The 24,230-nt window shown below is 37.3% G+C and overlaps 1 protein-coding gene across 4 annotated transcripts in view; it reads left to right on the top strand.

Moving 5' to 3' along the window:
• Positions 1 to 21,884, top strand: part of SPAST (spastin) — a 36,910-nt gene extending 15,026 nt beyond the window's left edge. For all 4 annotated transcript variants that reach the window (XM_075706790.1, XM_075706788.1, XM_075706789.1 and 1 more), the window contains 13 exons: positions 3,980 to 4,164; positions 5,197 to 5,330; positions 5,657 to 5,750; positions 8,552 to 8,626; positions 9,875 to 9,946; positions 10,479 to 10,554; positions 11,085 to 11,176; positions 12,919 to 12,998; positions 13,890 to 13,932; positions 14,574 to 14,653; positions 17,278 to 17,348; positions 19,107 to 19,147; positions 20,779 to 21,884. In XM_075706790.1, the coding sequence (XP_075562905.1) occupies positions 3,980 to 4,164; positions 5,197 to 5,330; positions 5,657 to 5,750; positions 8,552 to 8,626; positions 9,875 to 9,946; positions 10,479 to 10,554; positions 11,085 to 11,176; positions 12,919 to 12,998; positions 13,890 to 13,932; positions 14,574 to 14,653; positions 17,278 to 17,348; positions 19,107 to 19,147; positions 20,779 to 20,901 (1,166 nt within the window). In that variant the 3' untranslated portion in view covers positions 20,902 to 21,884. The remainder of the gene's footprint in view (positions 1 to 3,979; positions 4,165 to 5,196; positions 5,331 to 5,656; positions 5,751 to 8,551; positions 8,627 to 9,874; positions 9,947 to 10,478; positions 10,555 to 11,084; positions 11,177 to 12,918; positions 12,999 to 13,889; positions 13,933 to 14,573; positions 14,654 to 17,277; positions 17,349 to 19,106; positions 19,148 to 20,778) is intronic.
• Positions 21,885 to 24,230: the final 2,346 nt, after the last annotated feature.

Here is a 24,230-nt window from a genome sequence, read left to right as displayed (position 1 = left end):
TTTCCCAAGTAGTAGAAAAAGTAGCGATAAGATCATTTTTAACACCGTAATTTGGCAACAGTAGATATTTGACTGGCATGGCTCTGTCAATTCAGAAAGGAGAGCAACCACGTCCCTGATCGGTGTAGCTGTGCTACCATTTGAAACATGGAACACATCCTTGTTAGTTGCTGAAGTTTTCTGTTACGTAGCTTTTATTACTTGAATGTACCTATTTGAAAAATCTGAATATAATCCTTGAAGGAATTACTATTTTGGGGGCTGCTGTGAATGCTGATCCTGAATAACTATCAGTCTGGCAATTGCTGCATGTATTTTGCTATGCAATATTTGCAGAAAATGTATAGCTAAGCAGTTTAAAGATTCTTTTGAATAAAACTACATACATAGTTACAGACAATTCTAAAGTGGTAATTTTTTTTTTTTCCAACTTGGGGTCCACAGATGACATATAATAACTTAATCTCAGTCACTTTGTATCAGTTATCAATAGGCATACATAAGGAATTTCTGAGGAATATTCCCTGATGATTTTTAAGGTTTCACAACTGAAGGCTGGAAACTGTTCTGCAGTACTGGAACTGCTGCTGTTAATTTTAATTTAAACTTTTTTTTTGGATGCTTAAGAAGTTATAAACCAGCAGAAGCTTGTTTATTAAGATGTGCCTTAGTCTGTTTTAGATGCACAAAAGAAAATATAATTGGTTTGCTTTTTAGAAATACAAATCATGCTGTTACCTGTATTAAATAAATAAGCTAGAGCTGCATGTTTCCCAGATTCTTTCTATGTTTCCAGGTGTGTAGTATAATCAAGCTTCTCTTAAAGTTGTTCAAATGTATCCTTACTTCACTTTACCTTTAAAAAGAGTTAAATATTATAAATGCATTTTAACATTTCTTTCTGTAAGGGAGTCTGAAATTGGGCACATGTGTCTGCAGAGCTTATCATGATTTAACCAATAGAAAACCTCAGACAAAATTTGCTCCTTGCTTGTTTGTAATTTGTTTGGTGTGTATATATATTCAAATGGCAGGTTAAAATTGCAGGGATGCTTTCAGGAGGAGGCAGTTATTATTTCTGTATGATCTAGTGGCGTTAGCTTGGAGCTTTGAAGTAAATTATTCTGTCCAGTCAAGAATTAGAGAGTAAAATCAAAATGATCAAGCCCTTATTACTATCCTGTAAGTACAGATGAAGTAGACAACTGAATTGTTCAGTGTTTCAAATACACTTGAAAAAATACCATGGTTTGTCTCTATGATTAGAACATATTTTAGGCACTTCCTTACTGTTTTATATGGAATGGTGAAACATTTGGCCAAAGGCTGCTGGAGATATTACAGAAGTTTTAAGGTCACCTGCAGCATATTTCTGTCTCTCAGCAGATGATATACAAATGGGTAATAAATGCGTTTTGGGGGTTTTGCATTCATTACAGCAAAATATGTATTTTACATAATGAAATAATAGGGGCTATCAGTCTGACGATACATACATGCGCTCTTAAATACTTCGCCTGTTAGAAATAGCTTTAGATAAACTGTAATTCTGAAAAGTTCGATCACATTTTTATTTGCTGCTTCAGTGAAAATTTATATGTAACATGGAGTTTCCCTCTGGAGTTGACACCGAAAAACTATGTTCAAGACTAGTTCATCAGTGCTTCTTTCTGTGCTACCCATCAAGACTGACCACAGAACATATGTAAGCTTAGCGGTCTTGATTTCTGGAAGTACAGCTAGAGTAAATTGTAATTTGTATTTAAACCTTCCTCTTTTCCCTTCCCCTCCTCCTGTATTTCCAGCTTCCTGAAATACTCCTTACCTGTGCGGCTTTATGATACTCGAAATTGCAATGTGTGTGTGGTGTTCTCAATAGATGGGGGTTGTTCTGGGAAAGTATGATAATTGAGCAACATATTAGGGTGAAGGAGATAGAGAAAAACTACTTTAGCTTTTTGAAGCCTTCCCATGTTGACTTTAAGCCACCTGTGCAAAATGAGGCTGAAGGGAAAACAAACAAAACCCAAAAAACAATCAACCAAACTGAGTGACACCTTTTGATTAAACTGGACCATTCAAATTGTTGAGTAGCTAGGTTTTTTTAATAGATTGATATACTGCTTTCTGAACTTGAAAGTTACTAAGTGTGCCTAATTTTGAAGATGTTTTGACTTGGAAATTCGTGTGCAGGAATAACTAAGTAAATTTAACCAGCTCTGGATCTGTGTGTGACTTAGTAACCAGTTTTGTTTTGGTGGGATTTTTTGTTGTTGGGGTGTTTTTTGGTTGTGGTCCACCCCACCCCCCCGAAATATCTTACAGGTAAATGTAGTTAATTATATTCTTCAAATTCCCTTGTTTTTTGCATATTGATACATCTGCATTGTTTATGATGACCCCTGCAGAGTTTCCGTAACTCTTAAAAGGGGTAGATTTGTGATTGAAGAAAGGCTTTAGAACTTGTTAGCCAAGTAGTTCAACACATGGATAACTGCAGGCTCTGTAAAGATTTGCTCCGGGTAGTATATAAGAGTTTTATGTTTAAAGAGGCTGAGAATGTGGTAGTAAATATTGATCCTTCCATGATACTGTTTCACTGAAGTATTCTTATTAGAATTTTTTAAATTAAACATTCAAAATTATGAGGCTTTTTAGTTAAAGCATTTTTCACTGAACTGCAATATTATAAATTAAAAATTCTTTGTAGAGTCATTAACTTCCTTAAGTAATGGGACAAAGAACTCGTGACTCTTAAGACTAACAAGTCAAACTGAGTTGCAGATTAATAAAATCTTAGTGAAGAAACTTGTAGCTGAAATCCATCTTGAGCTTCCTTACCTCTTATGCCATATTTCTCTTACCTAATCAAAAGGCTCCTTAATCCTATTAAAAGGATATAAAATAAAGCAGTATTTACAGTTTCCATCTCAGACAATAGTACTGTCCTAGACAGCTTCCAGTACTGTATTCCCACCACAAAAAAAACCCCCGATTTGATGCTGTGCTCTCTGTAATCATTAACCAGCCTGACCAACCTACGTGCTCACTGTAACATGTTCTTACCTCTTAGTCTCTGTTTTGATGTTTTACGCTTGCCATTTCTGTGCCAGGGAACCTTATTTTATCGTGTATCCCATACTGACAATGTAGAAATCAAGTGCTATTTCACTTACTCTGGACCAAAATGGCCTTTTGTAGTTTAATCACCTGTGGCCAATATGTTAAGTTTTATCTGTCACCTAATTTGAGACCTTCCTGCTCCGTCATGGAGGCAAATTAGAGTAAGGGTGAATGGAATGTGTGGTGATGTTTGAATTCAGTGGTATAATATAATATTTGAAGACTTAATTTTAAATGTAGGAAGGTAAGCTGCTTCAGAGCTGTCCATTCAGAATTTACTTACACCTTGAGATTCCTGAAGTGAAACAGAGTTGTAAGAAAAAGCTCCTGGTAGTTGCTTGCAGGTATAACTGTTTTAATTTTCTCAAATTAATGTGCCTTGGTGAAACTTCTGTGTGGAAGGTGCTAGATAGTGTTAGCTAGCATCCAAAGTAACTAGCCTGCTAACATCACTTAAGGAATGCATGCTCTGAATCTAATGGCTTGAAATTTGGCTATTATTATAATGATTATTTTTAGGAGTTCTTGGGAAGCAAAATCTTCTGGCTGGTGTTCTGTCTTCTCCTGTCTTAAGGAATAGATGGTGTTCTTCCCTTGTTACAGGACTTAGCTGTCTTCAGCTTTTCTAAGACGGCTAACTAGTGTTGGTTTTGAGAGCTCCTGAAAATTCAAAACTTAACTTTAGGAGAAAGCTACAGTTAATATCCTATTAAAAGTACTAAATCTCTTTAGGAACTTGTATTATTCTGCTATACTACTGTATTATATGTGTGTCAACAATACCATCTTCAAGTTAGAATTGATGGTAAAAGTATGACTGCTGAAAATGTTCTCATGACATTGGTTTTCTTTATAGAAAGTGGAGCAGTTCCAAAAAAGAAGGATCCCTTAACACACACCAGTAATTCCCTTCCTCGTTCAAAACCTGTTGCAAAAACTGGATCCACAGGCCTTTCAGGTCACCATAGAACACCTAGCTACAGTGGGATATCAACTTCTGTGTCTAGACCAGCACCTAATCCTGCAGCTTCAACTCATAAGGTATGGTAAGGATAAATACAGCAGTATGTGCTTGGAAAGTCAATGTAAATTCCAGAACAAACTTTGGATTTACTGCCTTTATTGCAGTATTGTAGTAGCAGAAAGTTTTTGAAAAAAAAAAGCCTAAACCCCTAAATTTTTGGCCAAGCCTCTTGACCTAGGCTGCAGAGTGGATTTTAGAAATCAGGAGCCATCGGGTGGCTGCTTGGGCAAATGGATTTTAATTATGATTGCAGTAATAAATTGTTTTGACAATTGCCTGGGAAACTGAGGGAAGCTTATCTAGGAGAAAAATAAATGTTACTCCCAGTATGTGAAAGATAGAAGAAAGAAACCCTCTTACTCCAGAACTACAGATTTCCTCCCCTACATGTTCCTTCTCTTCCAAAGCGTGCATGCACAGGTTGTATTGCAAGTACACTGAAAAGCAAATTATGGTTAGATTGTGACTGAAATACAAAAATAAGCCCTATACTAACACGACACAAAAATGCTGCATTTCTTTTGACCCATCTTTTTCCCTTCCATCCTTATTTGCACCCTGCTACTCCCACAGTAAAGTAGAATAAAGAGCAGAGTGGACAGAACATAACTGTGGTTAAGAATTATTGCTGCTATAATACGAAGGCTTTTAAGTGGCCTGTTAGCAAAGTATGACAGCAGCAGAAATTCTTGCTTATAGGTACTGAGAATCTGAAACAGTTTATGATGCTCTATTTCTAGAATATGCTGGGGGAAAATACCGTAGTTAAATATAATGAATCACTTAAAAAAAAAAAAAACTCAACCAAAAAAAAAAAATCCTAGAAACAAAATCAAACCAAAAAACCCCTGTCAACTGGAGCCTAAGATGTTCTGCCTGTGGCTGAATATGATAGTATGATTTGTAGCAAAATACAGCATCAGACTATCTGGTATGTGTTAACATATTAGGTTTTACTGGAGCATATGAAATGTAATAGTAATTTTGTTAAAAGTATGCTTTAAAAGTATCAAGTTGGTTTTTGTTTGTGTTTCCTCCCCCTGCCCCAGGCTGCTCCTAAAAATAGCAGAACAAATAAGCCTTCTACTCCTACCACTGCTCCTCGAAAAAAGAAGGACTTGAAGATATTTAGAAATGTGGACAGTAATCTTGCTAATCTTATCCTGAATGAAATTGTTGATAGGTAAGTCTGAAGAAAAGTAGGTTTTTCAATGCAGAAAACCAGTTTTTTGTTCAGTACAGTCTTGGCCCACTTGGAATGAAAATTAGTGCTTTTTGTTTGTTGTGGGCTTTTGGGGGTTGTTTTGCTTTTTTTGTTGTTGTTGTTACTTCAGCAAAAGGATGAAAATTCAAATCAGAAAAGCTGATCTTTTTAAATGCTTAGCAATATAAGTTGTAGATTTCTTCAAAAGGGTTCTGTATAAATAGTCAACTGCATTAAATTAGTCAGCTGCAGCTGAAAAAGAGTATCTCATTGTTAGACTAATTAGTATTCCATTTCTTTGTTAGTGGGCCAGCTGTCAAATTTGATGATATCGCAGGGCAGGAACTGGCTAAACAAGCTTTGCAAGAAATTGTTATCCTTCCTTCTCTTAGACCTGAGGTAAGCAACTGGGGTTTGTTATCACTCTGTCACAGAACCAAAGAAATGTATTGTGCTTTGCACATGAAGTGGTGATTCTTGAATCCTGTCTTTACTGGTTACGATTGCTGTCCATAGCTGTGTGGTGATAGCCATCTTGGAAAAGGAGAATGAATAATTTATGTGTTAAAATACTACCACAAAATTCCTCATCTTCTGGTTAGTCAATGTTGGAGAAAGTGACTGAGGCAATAGCCTAAAAAAAAAAAAAAAAACCCAACCCCAAACCAAACCCAAAATTCCTCAGCAAACCACAAACCCTTAAAAAACCAAACCAAAAAATCCAAACAAAAAAAAAGCCTGAAAGCTTTAGCTCTAGCTGTGTGTCCAACCCTATATGGACATGTAAAGGACAAAGCCCATAATTGGAAGAGTAAAACAGATGAGTTTTGTGTAGGTGAATTAAGTCATGACACTATCTGCTTTGAAAAATATTAAATTGGTATTGTGATCATGTTCCCTGTGTAGATGTTGGTTAGACTTTCTGAATAGTCTGTTCGCAGCAGGGGAGGATGCAAAGAAGTGTGGTAGTGAACAAGCAAGTACACTGAGGTGTGTAACATTTGAGGGCAGATTTCCTCTTTATTTGGCTGAGTGGAAATTGGTCATTTAGGCTTTTATTTTATTTATCATAGGTGGTACCTCAACTACTGTGACTGCCTAGATTCAGGTCTGGCCTATATACTACTAGAATTTTCTGAGCCACTTTTTAAGAAAATTAAATCGGTCATTTTCTAAAGCTGGACTTGCTAAAAGTTGTGGGACTCTTGCAGAAATTGCATGCAATGATTTACTGCAATGCTTGATTATTCAAGCAAAATTGCTGTTAAACTGTTTGTTTGCTTGTGGGTCTCTTGTCACATTGATGGGTGACTGCAGTTGCTCTCTGGTCTTCCTCTTTCCTTTAATGCAGTTTCTGGTTTTGAAGCGTTGCAGGGAAGAAACCCTAAACCTGGCATAGCAGCATAGGAATATTAGCTCTGAGGAAAACAAAGCTTTGGCATCAAATATGCATGCTCTGATATTCTGATGCAGAAGGAAAATGTCATTGTACCGTCTCTGTTATTACAGTGCTTTAGTATGTCAAGTGTTGTTCAGTAACACTAATGAAACGAGTTGGGTGGGAAGGACTTCGAGATGTGAGGCTTGGAATAGTTAGACTCTTCCAATAACACTTGATATTTACATTAAGTTTGTCTTCGTATTACTGTAGCTAGCAATGGGCCTGACCTTGGTGTAGGTTTAAGATATGGCAAGGACAGAGAATCTTGCAAATTTTTAAACGTTCCTTGGAAGAAAAGAGGTTGGTTTTATTCCTTGTAAATGAATGTGGTAGATGTGGCAACTATAGGGGAATATTTAGTAAATTAAATACTGCTTCAGTTTTAACCTTAATGAGTGTTGAACTCAAATTCATATTTGAATAAGCCAATTAATGGTATTTTTGTTAGGGGAGCAAGAATTGTGAATAAATGGAAAACACTGGCTGCAACCATTTTAGCAGTAAGATGCTAATAAAATGGTAACAATTAGTTCAGACAGATTAGTCTGTTACGAAAACCTTTAAAAGCTTAGCGTGATAAATGGCAGTTGCAGCTGAACTGTGTAGGTGATGATCAAGGTGAGGGAGAGTTTTAGATTTGGTGTGGACTGTCTGAAAATGGTGGAACTCCCAAAGAATGATTCCAAACAAAAGGAGTCAGGCAGGAGATGCACATGGTGGTGTGCAGCATGGAAAGCAGAAATACTTGAGGAATGTAGTTATCCAGGTTAAAATGCTGGAATACATTTGTAACATAGGTGGTATGTATTAGTGAATCATGTGGGATAACTATTTTTAGTGATCAAAGCCAAGCACAAACAAAATGCTGTGAATGGTGAAATAATAGAGAAAATGCATGTTGGTCAGTCATCTTAGAAACACTAGGCTGGTAATGGAGCCATCTGTTATCACGGATATTGTGGAAAGGAGTGCCTGCTGACAGTGGTGTTTAGACAGGGTGTATATGTATAAGAGACTCCCTACTATTCCTTTTGGTTGTTTGTTGGAATTAGGGATGTGAGAAACCAAAAAAAGGAACTCCAAACTCTTCAGGAAAGCGGCGAAGACAAAGCGCTGGGGAAAACAGGCTACGGGAATAACTAAGAGATGTACTGTGAGAATTTGTAGATTTGCTTGCTGTGATGCTATGTATGATGGGCACAATTTTATAGTGTAGGAAAGATGAATCCAATGCAAAGTGAGTGGGAGGAGATTATCAGTAGCATTTAGAGAAAGTAGGTGGTTGTTAAGTAATATTTTAAATAGTTTTGGTCAAAGCTTTTCTTCTCAAGTTTCATTTAATAAAAAAAAGAGAAAGATGAAGAGGTTCTTCCATATGGAGTTCATAGGAACATTGCTTTAACTCTCTTGCTACACACCTGCATTCCCCCCTTTTTAAATGCAGTTGCTGCTTTAAACTTGTTAGGCTGGTCTGTCTTGTGGAATACGTTACTGCCTTTTATACTGCTTTCACAGTGCCTCTATGCACAGAATGATCCTGACGTAATTTAACTGTTGTGTGGGAAACAATAGTGACGTGCATTAGGTCAAGTTAGTAATAGAATGTAGTTCTCTCAAAACCTGTACTGTTGTAGCGCTGCTGCTATGGCTACCACTGTAGCCAGCGAGCCGTTCCTCAATCTTAAAGCATTTTCTTACAAAGGTAAATCAACATTTTCTTTAAGTCTTTGAAGGTAACTTATGATGATGTACTTTTCAGTTATTTACAGGACTTAGAGCTCCCGCACGAGGTTTATTGCTGTTCGGCCCACCGGGAAATGGGAAGACAATGTTGGTGAGAAAATTACTTCATGCACGAGTTGGTGTATTAAAATGTAACCATGAGGGGTGGCTTTCAGTTTGGGTGTTGTAGTAATAAACTGTATATTCTTCCTCGATATGTGTTATGGTGTCAATTTAGTACAAAAATGCAAAATTATTCTTAATTGTGGATTTTACAGAGGAGGGAATCACTAAACTGTTCTCTCTGTAATTCTTTTCAATATCACAAGTAGTATTTTAAAACTTAAACCAGCAAGTCCAAGTTTCATTTTCAGAGAGAGTAAAAGTAGCATCGTTAATTGTTTGTATACAGCAGTGATTAATCGCAAACGGTCTGCTCTCCACTAAAACATACTAGAAGTGCATTTTGGAAATGGGGAACAAGCACAGTAGCAAGAAAGGGGGTTGTCTCGCTTCCACACCACTGTGCAAAGAGAGTAAGTGCTGTGGAACCATCTGGCTGCTGCTTGTTTTCTCAGCCTGATGTGCTAGAGTCGGGGAACTGGAGTGAAATGGCCGTGCATCAGCCAGGGAGCATCGTGTGTCCTGATGCAGCTGAGCAGGGCACGTCGTCCTGCATCACGTGGCGTGGCTGCAGCTGCACGCTCCCCTCGCTGATACTGAAGCTGGATCAGCTCTGAAGCGCAGGAGTGTGAATGTTGAGCAGCTCACTTCAGCTCATCTGTTGTGTTTTACGTACTGGAACATAATTGCTAATCACTAAAATTAAACTGTATAACCAGGGAATCATAATTTCTTGAATACGGTGAAACTATTAAAAAAAGAGGGTACTCTGTATGAGCATTCTGGCTGAACTGGTTCTTTTTCCTATCTGTCCTCTGAGAACAGTTTTTGTGTAGATAGGGTAAGGAATAAAAATTTTTCATGTGATTTGATCCCACTGCTGCCCTAAATTACCACCATAAATTAGTGAAAACTGTTTCAGATGTCTATTCAGGATACATTGAAAGAGGTGGAGACTTGTATTCTGCAGTAAGCAGGCTGTAGTTGGCTATGGAGGTGATGTGATTAGAGAAGTCTGAGGGAGTCTAGAAATTTCTCTAGTGGTTTGACTGCTTATCCGTTCTTATCTAGAAGTGGCCTGTACAGAAGTTTTCTGTAGCATCTACAAGGTGTTCCCTTTGAAGGAATAGGGGTTTTCAAAATAGTCAATCAGGACATGAGTGCTAGCTACAGAAGCAGAGAGGTATCTTCAATGTGATGTTTTAAAAAGTACTATTTTTTTTTTCCCCTCTCCTAGGCCAAAGCAGTTGCTGCAGAATCGAATGCTACTTTCTTTAATATAAGTGCAGCAAGCCTAACTTCAAAATACGTAAGTAGCAGCTGTAAATTATATTGATCTGAAAACACACATGCTGTAATTGGGGCTTAAGAAGGCCAGAGACTTCTGATGAGTCCTTGGTGAACTGTTAGCCTATACTGAACATAAAGTTTTAAAGAAGTTACTTGTGAAGTAAAAAATTTTGGTTTGTGCTTGTGATAACTCAGTGCCAAAGGCTTTTGCAGTTCAGAATGATCCTGGCTGTCATATAGATGAATGGTTGTGGGGTTTTTTTTCTTTGAAAAGTAAATGAAGTGGGTCCCAGCTCCCATTCACTCTGATAATTTAGGCACCAAAATCTCTCGACAACTCAACTGTGATCATAAGTATAGTTGTAATCTTTTTTTTTAAGACATACAAACAATACTGTCATATGTAATACTGAACTAGTGATAATCTGAGTGTGTATGAATGGACTGAGTGTGGTTGGTTATCAGCAAGGTTTTCTGTAGGTCCTTATGTTAGCTGTCTTGTAATAAACACTTTCTAAACCCCTTCCAAAACCAGTTTATTTTTGTTTTAGGTGGGTGAAGGGGAGAAACTGGTGCGTGCTCTATTTGCAGTAGCCAGAGAACTTCAGCCTTCTATAATTTTTATTGGTAAGACCTTAAATGTTGTTGACTTTTGTGTATTTTTCTAAATGTTTTGACTTATTAAGTTGGAATCATCGGGTAAACTTCTTTGAGTAATTCTGCAGTGCAGAGCAAGTGCCTCGGATATGACCTGCTGGCTAACCAGTAGTTCCATATAGAGCATGTTAGATGACTGTTATGTTATTTAATTGGTGTTAATAGTGGGAAGAAATGCCCTCAAAACCACAAATGCTGTACTACCTTTATAGAGTAAGTCCATTTATGTATTAAACTTCAAACATGGAAATGGGTTTTGCTTGTCCTGAGTTGCAGTTTATTATCAGCAGGACTTTTTTTCTCTCATCTGTGCTCGGTGTTGCATATTCAATGGACAACACATTATACAAGCTTTTAAACTTTACTGAGATCTGTCTGTCTCCTAAGGAGTAAAGATCTGATCTCTCTTACTGGAGCCCTATACTAGCAAAAGAACTTAGGCAAATATGAAGACTTTGATGTTGTATGCTTAATTAAGATGTATTTCTTTGTTTTTTTAGATGAAGTTGATAGCCTTTTGTGTGAAAGACGCGAAGGTGAACACGATGCTAGTAGGCGTCTAAAAACGGAATTTTTAATAGAATTTGATGGTGTAAGTATTTAGTCTTGGGTATTGTTTGATTTAGCTGAAGTGGCTAACGTAGTGGGTGCCAGTACAAGCTACAGATGAAGCACAAAGAGGATTTGGCTGCTGGGGCTTAGCTCTGTCCCCATCACCCCCCACCTTGGTTGGCAAACAGCTTTTTTCTCTTGTTGTTAATTTTTCACCTGCTTACGTAGTAGAGAAGAGACAGAGAAGAAAGGATAATGAATGGCAGTAATAAAGGAGCTGTGAGAACAAATGTTCTTACAGGGCAGGAAGGACACTTGAGGGTTAGGCAGTGTTGAATCCTTGTTTGCAATTGTGTGTTTTGGTGAAGCACATCTCTTCATTCTGGCAAAGTAATAGAAGATTAAATGGCTTTTAAGTAGTGTCTTTTTGGTTTTTAAAGGGATATGTGTCACAAAAGCATGCACTGTCAAGGGGTAAGGTGAGACTTGAGGGATGAGGATTTCAAACAGACTGGTTCAGATGATGGGTATACACAGCTCTGACACATCAGAAGGATTAATTTCTGTGTTAGTATGCTTTTTATTGAGCTATACATTTTTTCTTGGCATCGTGACCTAGAGATGACAGGATACAGTAAGAATATATTTAATAGCATGTATGTAATACCCAGGAAAAGGAACTGGATTTCATAGTTTGGGGGGGAAACAAATGAATATCAGAATATTTTTTCTGTCACACAGCACTGTTTTTTGTATTGATCAATCTTAGTTTATATTCCACTAACACAGTGGGATATTGCTACAGTGGTGAAGCAACAGTAATGAGGTACAGGAGAAGATAACTATACAGAGAGATGACAAGATCAGGCAAAACTTCTCCAAAGTGGAATGAATCAGGACAAATAATGCAATGTGACAATGATACGCAGAAAGTATTATACACACGCACATGCACTTACTTTTCTCTTAAAGTGAAAAAGGGAAAATTAAACATAATTAGTAAGTTAGCAAACTTTGGATCAAGGTGTAATTGTATCGTACAATATTTTTGTGGAACTTTTCGGACTCAGGCAGCAATGAACTTAAGTCTGTGAAGGATTGGACACTAGATGAATAAAAACATGTCTCTCATACCCAAATGTTTTCTCGGAAGTCTGGAAGCTGTAACTCTCCATATTCTTGGGTATAAAGTCAAGTCTTGCAATTGAATGAATTGGGGGGAAATTGCTGTGTCTGTGTACTATTGAATAGCTTCTATTTTGATTACTGGCTTCTTGCGAGGCCCATATTAGATGAATCTCTGATCTGATTTAGTAGGTCTGGCTGTACCTTAGTCTAAAGTTTGATTCTCTCTTTCTCTGTAGGCTTCAAAACAATTTTTGGTGTTAAAACCCACAACAGCAGAAAGTCTCTAACTCTTTAAACATAATTATCTCCGGATGACTAAACTTCCGAGTGCTTTTTGTAGTCTCAGTTTTCTCCAGCATTGTAATGTGCAATTCCACAGCAACATTTGTGCTCTTGCAAGACTCTTTTCAAGCAACATAACTTGGGCATAGTGTCCTGTGTTTACATTCCTTTTTTTTTTTGTTTCTTTTTACTTTTTCCCAGTTTGACTTCACATTTATCTAAAGAATGGCTTAAAGCTAACTGCATATTAAAAAAAAGCATATACAGTAAGATCCCATCAGCATGCTGAGTACATGGCAAGCCTCTAACTGGTTTTGTTGTATTACTACTTGATGTAAGCTGAAAGCTGTCTTGCCTTCCTACATTATATAGGTACAGTCTTCTGGAGAGGACAGAATACTTGTGATGGGAGCAACAAACAGGCCACAGGAGCTTGACGATGCTGTACTCAGGTATCAAAATGTCTCTTCCTTTGTTTGAATGCAATAAAACGATATTCATTATGAAGAGCAGGTTTTGCTACTTAGTGTCTTGGTTGTTTTAAGTTTTGGAGTAAGTAGAAAAAGCTGTTCAGCAAGGTTAAATTCTTTAACGTCTCAAAGAGGTGCCTGTCTCTTCTCTTTTGGGATACATCTGCACAAGCATGATGGCTTTGGAATTGTCTAAACCAGCTGTAGCTGTTGAGACCAAGTCAGCATTTTATAACCCTCATGCATCTCATATATTGCTTTTTTATTATTTGGATCTTAATGGCAGGATGAAGGAAGAAATTTGACCAGTGAAATCCAGTATTTCTTCTCTGTGAATATTGGACTTAAGATGTCCAATGCAATTACAGATCTTGTTGTAGATTTGCCTTATGACTTTTTTGCTACAAGTTCTCATGCCTATCTTTTCTCAGTCTTCTTGGCTGAGGCAAATAGGCATGTCAGCACTGTCTGAACAAATAAAACACATTTTTAATGATTCCAGAGACTTTTTGTGTACAATGAAGAGATGCTTCATTTTGTTGTTGGTAGTCAGTGGTATTTCTACCTTTAGAGTGTTTCATCTCTGGGAGGAGTCTCATAACTTCAAATAAGAATAAGGTGACACCAGTGGCTTGTGCATATTGTTTGGTTGGTTGTTCATTTTGGGTTGTGGTTTGGTGTGGGGATTTTTGGTTTGTTTTTTGGGGGTGTTTTGGTTTTTTTGGTGTTTTTTTTTTTTTTAAATCTGTAGTTCTACTCCCTAGAATGTGATGATGTAAGTGAAATTTTGACATTTATCAAACTAAATGTTAGATCTGTATGCGCTAAAAAGTTATAAAAGTCTGTATGTATATATGTGGATTTTTTTTCTAGACGATTCACCAAACGGGTATATGTGTCTTTACCAAATGAGGAAGTAAGTATTGTTTTCCATGCATTTTCTTCATTTTAAGATAAATTTTATTAAAAAAGAGTATAAAATATATTTCATAGGCTATTCTTAACTTGCCCTAGTGGATGATTACAATTCTGTGAATTAACGTCTGGCCCAGCTTGGCCACATACACTGTGCTTTAATTCTGGTAGCTATCTTAAGTTCTTGCATTTTTTTGTTACACGTGCTAGTAGCAAACCTGATAGTAGCTACTCTGTATTTCTTGGTTACTGAGGTGTTGTGTACATACTGGCATGCACGGACAAGTATGAAGTAGGGCTTGCAGGAGCACATTTGGCTGGAGAAGAGTGTTTATTGCAAAAGATGAAAGTCGCTTTCTTAAAGTCATGTTTGTGGCTCAACAGCAGATTAGGGCTTTTGATGAGGATTCTAATGTATTATTTTTGAAGTAGGTTGACCCTTGATCTCATTATTGCCAAATCCCTATCTCTTCCCCTGAAGAAATGATAGTGTACAGTCTAATCACAAAAGCACTATAGGCAGGTTTAAACTAGTGAAGCACAAAAGCTAACCTGACAAACATGTAGTTTTGTTGTTGCAATAGAATTTTAAGTGTACTGTGAAAATGAGTTTTACATCTGATAAATGTATCTTCTTTTCAGACAAGATTGATTTTGCTAAAAAATCTTCTAAGCAAGCAAGGAAGTCCATTGACTCAAAAAGAGTTGGCACAACTAGCTAGGTAAGTATTTTGTGACTGTACTAAATAAATATACTCATCTGCTGCATTCATTCAGACTGTTTGATTCCTTCAAAATGTAACTAATGTAAATCATCAGATAGTGACAACACTTGCTGAGAATGAATTGCATGTGTTTTGGGAAGATGGTCTCCTGTCAGGCTGTATGAAAATGTTTTTACATATGCTTTTATATATATGTGCTTATTTTTTTCCCTACACCACCTGGCTGGGTTTCTGTTGAAACATGCTCATCAGTGCTTTTCTTTCTGGGGAGGAGGGAGGGGGATGCTTCTCTCCACCCATCCCCCAAGCAGTCCAGTTCTCCTCCCTGATGTGAAAACGCAGTGCCAGTTTTGCACTTGGCATGCATTTCAAATCAAAAGCAACTTTTGTTTGCTCATCCATTGCTAGGTTTGTTGAAGGTATTACCAACATAGCAGAACAAGCACTGGATAATTTTAGATTCTTTTCAGTTTCATATTTGGGAAAATGTGGAATAAAGGCCCTTCCTATTATGAAACTAAGTTGTTTTATGTTTTTCCTCATTAAGATTGAAACAGTACTGCTGTTTGTCACCCTCAGAAATTACGTGTAATGGGTGTGAAGGAAGTTAGATTAAAAAGCAGGTAGAGCACGTAGGGCAGGAAGGAATGAAAACAGAGTGCGAGCAAAAATGTGGAAGTGGATGTACTTCAGTCTTTGTTTCTGTTTGTGGTAGTACACGGGAGGTGAGTACAGTCTTGGATGTAGCATTTGTCAGCCTCTTAGTAACATTACAGAAATTTGATATATAATCCAACTGAATAAGTTCTCTCTACTTGAAGGATGCTAGCTCAGGCCATATTTAGGCTGTAGTAATAGCTAACTGGAGGAAAAAGACAGTGTCTTGGATTCTAACTGCAAATTTATGAACCAAATTACAAATGCAACTTAAGTACATTTTTTTTAAAGGGCTTAGAGAAAATTGAGGGTCCTGCCTGCTTCATATCCATCTTTGTTTCAAAAGAGATAGGTATTTAACCTCTTTCATGATTTTGTGTTCCTTCACTCCTCTGTAACTTTTTCTATAAAGTATAACAGAATTAATGATCTCCAGAAGACTGAGCTATGAAGTTCTTTTTGCTGCAGCTAGCCACTGTTCTACAAGCTCGGTGGGGTTTTTTGTTTTTAAATTTTTCTTTAGGTAACCCTTACTACTTCTTTTCACTTACATTGGCAGCATGTACTGGTGGCTTCCTCATTCAGTGGAGAGCTATAATCTGCAAAGTATTTAATCAGTTAACTTGGAAATTAAGTCTAATGCTGGAAAACCTCCCATAGAGATTGGGTCCTTGGTTTGATCCTCCCCGCCGCCTCTTGTGGTTCTGAGGATTTGGATGATCTGTATGTCTGCCAGTCTTACAATAAAATCAAACCAACCAACCCCAGTAGATAACACAATTTATCTTCCTTTCAGTTCACTTAAAGAATACCTGCACATTTACACTATATTACTTCCCAAATCAATGGGAAGTGTGTGCAAGACGCTTATAGAACCAGTTTCTTTCTGAATAAGGACCTGTCTACTGTATTTCACGTCTGAGCTGAATTAGAATTCTTACTTGAAGCTAAATGCATGAAGTGTTCACGCTTCTGCAGATAACCACCGAGGCTGTGGCTTAGGCTGTTGCAGCCATCTCAAGTCCCTCAGTTGGTTCCTGGTCAGTAGCAATTCCAGGTTTTGGCTTTAATACTGGAATCAGTTGGTGAGTCAGACCTACCTGTGCTAGAGATCATTTTCCATGTGTAAACTATAGGAGGCTGTTTCAGCACTCTGCTAAAGTGCAGACTGTAAATTGGGAGAGTTGAGAAGCTTGCCAAGTACTTCGAGACGATAGTCTGTTACCAAACCTTCAACACTGAAAAACGTCTTCCACCAGAAATAATGCTGTGTGTACTGTAACTTGCTAAGCAAAGTGGTGCTGCTTTTCAGATCTATATTTACTCTTCTGAATTAGTAGAATTTTGTACTCCCTGGAGTCCACTGGTCAACTGCTACCATGGTTTTCCATTAAGGGTATACTGCAAAACTGTCGCTTATTTTCAAAACCAAACACTACTGTTAGACTTTTAGTAATGCCTGCTTTTGCCCTTTGGCTCTGATGTCAAATGAAGTGCAGAGTTTTATTCAGAAAACTGGTCATGTGATCACATGATAATAAATGTGTGGTACTGGGTTCTCACTGTATTGATCAGGTTGAAAGAGTACAGGACAGTTGAGTTTTTGCTTCTATATTCATCTCTGACAAATGATGACAGACGAGTGGTAGGGCATTCTCATAACAGAAATAGTAAACGTGCTTGAGATTAGTTTCCATCTGCAAATCCAAGCTGTTTGCTATCTTTTTGCTTTTCCTAGAATGTTATTTGGGATTTGAATATCTGTACTTTAAATTTAATCTGGGAAAGACTTAAATATAGATCACTTAGGCTGAATGTACTTCTGATTTATTAAACTTGCAAAACAACATCAAAAAAATACTACTTCTGGTTAAGTAACATTTTAATCATCTGCAATTAAATTGATATGGTTTGAAGCAGGTTTTTCTTCTTCCTCCTTTCTCCCACTTTTTCCTTTGGCAAAGAATGACAGATGGATACTCTGGAAGCGATTTAACCGCATTAGCAAAGGATGCAGCGCTGGGCCCTATTCGAGGTACGTGGCATAGCTTTTTATTTAGGTTTTGAAAAAACTCAGTGCCCTTGATATTAGAGATATATTTTCTTACATCTTTATAATTCTTAAACCTCTGAAATTAAGCTTTTTAGATTGGATTTTGGTCTGTTCCTCATAATAGCATCTTCATAAGACTTACTTTACCCAAAATCCTTTGGTACCTCACCATGTGAAACAGACAACTTTTGTGTCTTAGGAGGAAAGCAGTGTGAAGTGTTTGGGGCTTTTTTTTTTTAGATATGGTTTGCATGGCATAGCTTTTTTTTATTTTTAAATCTTCTTAATGTTGAATTGTGATCCAGATGACAGTTGCGACTCAGGTAGAGCTTTAGCTATGTTTGTTCTTCCCCTGACATTTTCAACTTGAAAAACCACAGTTTTCATGTAAAGTGAATACTTTTTTTCCACCCCACCTTCACCCCCCACCCCCGCCCCCCCTTTGTTCTGTTTCACTAGCTAGTTACTGTGTGTCCAGTGGTCACATCTGAACAGGCTGATTTTGTTTAGTGGAGATCCGTAGTGGGATTTTGTGAAGAAAAGATTGTGAAGATTTGATGTTAGTTTTCTGTTTGCAGATATATTGTCCTACCTGACAGAAAGGTACTAAAGGCAGCCAGAGCAGAAGTGTTCTGTAATATCAGCCTACTATGTGTAAATAAAAGCTGTTGCAACTCTCTTAAATGATTTGTGGGAAGGAGAGGTCTGTGCATGTTTTGTGGGTGTGTTTAGTTTTTTTTTTTTATTGAATCAAAAATCCTGTAGCATGCAGTTTTGCCAGTGCACTATCTCTTTGAAAGCAGCTGCTGGAAAGTAATGGTTTTTTATCCACTTACTTTCAGCTGTTGAGATTGTAAGGCACATCTTCCAAAATCCTGCATAATAACTGGGAAACAGAATTGTATTAAATAGCTCTCACAAGAGACATCATGTCTCCTAAGACTTTTAATATATTTATTTAGAGTGGTTGAATTAGTAATGTGTGCATTTAGGTATGCAGGCTTTACTTTGCTGACAAATCACTTCACGTGCAAGTCCATTTTGAGAGGAGACCATGAAATGTTGTGCTGCCTATTTTTTCCACCTGCTCCTGGCTTCCAGATAAAACAATTATTTTTTTAAAATGTCTTCTAATGTCAGCCTTGCCAGTCCTGCCTAGATTCTTTTTCTTGCACCCTCAGAGCAAAAAGTTTGCTGTAATATGTTGATACCGTAACAGCAATGCAAGTGAAAAAAATGTAAAATAGTGAAGGATGTGGGAACGATTAGATCCCACCAGTACTGCACAGGGCAAGAAGCAGTCCTATGTGCCCTGCCTGACTTTATTTCTGTATTCTTGGCTGATGGTACCTTTCTGTTCCCTGAAAATTGTGCATGTTTGAGGGGTAGGGGGGTTGTAGGTACCAGGAGTAATAGTGGGGGAAGGCAGCTCTGTTAAGCTGTGTGCTGTTCCCCATACTTTAGGAAGAAGGAAGTACTTCTGCTTCCACTTTGTACTGTATCTGCAGTGATTTAGTGTGGGAGCAGCATGGTTGAGGAGCTGATAAATGGGGAAGAAGGAGATAAAAACACCATGTACCTTTCTGTACAGGAGACTATGTTGAGGCAGAAAAGTATAATTTTTAGCTGTCTTTTTTTTTTTTTTTCTCTCCAGAATACGGGTGCTTTTAACATGCTTTAGTCGTCAGAAGTGATTCAAGTTTTCTTATGAAACTCACCGATCTTCCTTTATTTTTACAGAACTAAAACCAGAACAGGTGAAGAACATGTCTGCCAGTGAGGTATGCTGTTCTAACAGTTGTATTTTCCCCTTTGAATAGAACATGTGCTCATCAGAAATATTTAAGGTCCTTTTATTTACATATAGCATCATACAAAATACCTAGCATAAGTTTTTGCAGGCATTACCCTTTTTGATTACTTCTTCATTGAAGAAAAATCTTTGCAAAGAGTGATTGAGAAGAAAATCTCTCCTCAGATGTCTGAGGTTCTTTGTGTAGTTTGTTGGTTACCAGGCTTACAAGCACCTTTTTTTCCAATAGTAAGTCTCTGCTGTTCTTAATTTCAGCTGACTGTCCTATCTTTTCCCTCACACTGAACTGCAACTTGATCTATTACCTATCAGATGATGTCAGAGGCCTGGCTTTTATTTTCTTACAATGTTACTACCCCAAAACATCCCAGAAGTATTGTGTCAAATGATTTATTTTATTTCTACACCCCCGCACCCCCGTCTTTACATAAAGCAAGTCATCTTACGGAGAACCTCTGAGGGGTTTTAAAACAGATTTGTTGTATATATGTGTAATACTTATGTTCATTCAAATGGACCATCATAAAGCAAAAAAATAGTAGATTAAGTAAGTTCCTCACCACAAATTGGAAGAAGTTGGTCCTGTGTATAAAAGTTTCTGTTCAAATGTGTGTGCAAACCACAGTTGCATAGGGGAAAATGAAGCAAAACTTAATGCTCCTGTTGCTTTCTGTGTTTAGCCTGAGATCATGGATAAGGCTATGATAAGCTGAAAGGATTTGTTGCAGAAAGATGAGAACATCTGTGATAATTTGTTGTGAATGCAAGTTTACCTCCAATAGCCTATAAACACTAGTCCCAAAGAAACATGGGGAATCTTCTCCAACTGTAACGTTAATACTCCTTTAATAATGAGACTGCTTGTTCCACACACTTTGGTTATCTCCCATCGTGTCTGGGCGTTTCTCTATATGGGAAATGTCTGTTTATAATCATGTCCTCAGCAAACAACTGAAAGGCATGGGTTGAATCAGATAGGTTAGATAAATGGAATTACTTGGCTGACAGTGTACGATGGTCTGAATACAGTTATGGTGAGGGTGGGAACTTGCAGTGCCTTACTCTCCTGGTATGCAGAGGTATGCCATAAATTCATTAAGAAATCCCATGGCTGTGCCCTCATATGCACCAGCTTGCACCACCTAGTGAAATAGGAAGTAATAACACAATCTCACGGGCTATTGAACAACAAGGCAGACATTACGATTACCAAATGTTAGTTTATTAAAAACAGTAAATACTGACAGTCTTAAATTACAAGACTCTTGCATGAGGTCATAGAATCATAGGACAGCTCAGGTTGGAAGGGACCTTGAAATATCATCTGGTCCAACCTTTCTTGGGAAAGGGAACCTAGATGAGATTATGTGGCACCCTGCCCAATTGTATCTTGAAAACCTCCAGTGATGGGGACTCTACCACGTCCCTGGGGAGGTTGTTCCAGTGAATGACTGTTCTCACTGTAAAAAATGTATTTCTTTTATCAAGACGAAGCACTTGTAGAATATGCTTTGTTAAAAGTGAATACTGAAGTACTTCTTGAATAATCTGAGGTACATAAACCACTTGTGATCCTGATGTCTTTCACTTTTTGTTTAGATGAGAAATATCAAACTATCAGATTTCACTGAGTCTTTGAAGAAGATAAAACGCAGTTTGAGCCCTCAGACCCTTGAAGCATATATTCGCTGGAACAAGGACTTTGGAGATACCACAGTGTGAAACACTACTTGAAGTGAAACAAAATGTCGAAGGAGCAATTGGTACAGCCTACTGGAAAGCAGCCAGAGTTTACAGGACTTTACAGATCTTTAAGTATCTGCATTAAAACTTGAGATTAAGAAAAAATTATACAATGTGAAAGGTGTTCATCAAAGCCTCCTTGCCATTTAGTGAGGATTTACAGTCTGTAAGTAAGAGCACAATAGGACTTCAGATAAGATTCCTAGCAATCTGATTATGGTTTGAACAATAATATATGTATTTTGTTTCTGCTAGAAGGCTCTGATGATATTGATCATTGGAAAACCTTTTCCTTATGTTGCGTGTGTGGTTTTTGTTGTTTTTAATTTTGCCATGACATTGATGTCGGGCTTTCTTCCTTACAACTACTAACTTATAATTGGAGGTTTGTAAACTTTGGTTCAGTTTTTGACTTTTTTATCCTCAATGTGCCAAATAAAACAATTTCCCTATGCAGAGAGAAAGAACAGCATTGGGGAATTATGATTATTAAAATGTAAAAAGCAGCTGGTCTGTTATTATTTGTCTTTTTGTTTAGTTGTAATGTGACTGTATTGTTCACAGAACAGTTTTAAAGAAGACCTTTGATAGCAGAACAGCAAAAAAACCCAACCCTATAGAACCAATTCAAACTGTCTTTTAAAAAAAAAAAATAAATTACTAAATAAAAAAAATAGACTAAGACATTCATTTACTGGCAGTATTTTCTCTTAACACATTTTGTAATGCTTCCATTGGTAGGATGTTAGTTTATGCTTATGGTGTACAACTTGAAGCCCAGCTGATGTTTCAGAGAGTAAGTGATGCTAATTGTCAAGTTTCAGAAATGACGTGTTTCTACTCTGTATTTTGGTCTGTTTAGGATAATTGAAAGTAAAATTTCCATTGTGATAATATTTTTAATCTACACATGTAAGCATTAAAATACGAGGCTACATGTTTAATACATGGCACACATTAATGTTTTTATAGCTTCATATGTTTTGGTTTATATATTAAAGTATGAAACATTCAACTGATCTGCTTTTTTAAAAAGAAACTGCATCTTTGTACAAATACTCGTTTTTATTATATAAATGACAAGCTATAAAAAAAACCCACTTCAGTGATAGCCTTTACATACTGTAATAAAGGAAAACATGTTTGCCTTTGCTTCTAAAGGCCTGACATCTTGTTTACAAATTCTACATGGATTAAACACAGATGTTTGCAAGGCAGAACACTAGTTCCTTGTTAGAGCAGGTTTGTGGAGTTGTTTTTGTTTTGTTTTTTTTGAAGACAACTCTCCCAACTTTAGTGGTATTACAAAAATGCATATTGTTTACAGTTGTTTTAACTAAATTGATTTATAAGTTCTGTTTGCTTTTAGTCTTAACAGAAAATTTTGTTCTTAATTCTTAATTTAACTTATTTTTTCTTATTGGTGGGAGTAAGTCAAATATTTCTGGGACTACTCACCTGAAAGTTGACTAGAAATAATATATATACACATATATAAAAACATATATGAAAAAACCTCTGAGCTGATAGGTGCAGTGTAAGTCTAGTAATACCCAGAGAGGACTCTGTGCTTACCGCGTAGTGTTGGGTACAAAATAGCAGAAACTGTGTCAAACTTTTGAGATGCACTGATGCAATAAGTTTGGGATTCTGTTTTTTTGAACCAGAGATGTTTTTAACTGATCTTAAGATTAAAAGCAGTTAAATAAGAGAAGATTGTGTTACAGTAGTATGCCTTTTGAAATAGTCTAACCAAACCACTTATAGCCTTCTAAGCGTCTGACTCTCTCAAATGTATGTCTGATGTAAATGAAACATGTGACTTCTGTTCCCCTGATTCACCTTCCTGGAGAAGTGAGAAATGCTAAAAGATTTCAGTTTCTTAAATCTCATGTCTTGCTTGCTTTGCCTTAGTTCTGCCTTCAGTAGACCATCTCTGTTGTTGGAGATTCCTGGCTGACTTGATCTGTATTTGTCATAGACTTCATAGCACTAAGCACAAATACTACTGTTTTTATTAGCATCTGCCAAATAGCTAAACAGCTAAGAAAAGCCCTTGGTCTTGCTGTTCATGAGGTTTGTAAACTTCCCTTGAGATCGTTTGCAAATGAGAACTTTGAGGGTAGCACTTCTGGCTTTGAGTGTTCCTGAGTATTTGTTATCAAACTCTGTTTTCCTCCACCTAATTTTGAGGAATATACTGGTATTTATTTGAAGTACATACCTATTGGCTTGCGATAGGTACCTGAAACGTAGAGGTAGAAGTTCCCATCTGCTATAACACCACTGATATGCGGCGCAAAGGGTCAGAAGTCTGAGCTGCTGCTTTGGAAAGAAGAAGGACTAGCCCTTTCACTTGTTTGTACAACCAGTTCAGGTCAAGGAAATCTGTGTGACTGGTATCACTGCTTTTTTGGTTGTCTATTCTGCCCTGATTGCTTTCTGCATAATGGATGGACTATAGCTCTATAAATTACTTCTAGTACACAGTAATAAGAACTTAATTTTGCTCTGCAACATCAGTTTGCCCTACAGCTGCTAGATTTTTAGCGTGTGACCAAGTGCTGTTTGGTTCATAACGCTCCTTTAAATGTCCTTATGCTATTTTCTGAATAGTGTCTTTTAAGAATAATTCTGTTCCCCTTAAGGCATTATCTTGCATCTTCTGGTTTCTTGTTTTACATGTACTGACTAAGTCCCAGCTTGGTGATTTTCATCTATGTGTTGGATTCAACTGTGTATAAAAGCAGATGGGGGGGTGAACAAACACCCCCACCACCAAAAAAAAAACCAAACCAAAATACCTGTATTTCCCAAATCTGTGGTATTTTATATAGAACTTTGCAACTGTATTTATCATAAAATCAGATTATGTTCTAATACAGTATCTTGAATTAGGATAGGATAAACAGGACAGCAGCTTGGATGCTTTTAACCTTTGCAAGGACTGGCATTACATTAGCTCTCTAAACCACATTTTTCTTCTTTTCCCCTGCATCTGCCCACTGCTAAATGAGTGACTTGACCCGCTATTTTGAGATAATTAGGAAGCAGCTTCTTTGGCCCTCTACAAGTGTGTTTTACTGACTTAAAGTGTAGCACTTACTGGAGGGAGGGGGAAAAAAAAACATAAGCCCCCTGTTAACAACCTGCTTCATACATCTTTGCCTCTTTTTATTAAGCAGGAAACACACCTTTTATCATTCCACCTGTTGGAAGAACAGTGTCTTCTCTGGAGTGGGTTGCAGCTTTTGGTGGCATAACAGGAGGGAAAAACTCAAGCACTGTGTGATGCTCTTTCTCCTTAA

This window comes from Pelecanus crispus, chromosome 3 (genome assembly GCF_030463565.1).
Source record: "Pelecanus crispus isolate bPelCri1 chromosome 3, bPelCri1.pri, whole genome shotgun sequence".
NCBI lineage: Eukaryota > Metazoa > Chordata > Aves > Pelecaniformes > Pelecanidae > Pelecanus > Pelecanus crispus.
The sequence above is the reverse complement of the archived record's forward strand: the minus strand, read 5'-3'. Positions and strand labels throughout refer to the sequence as shown.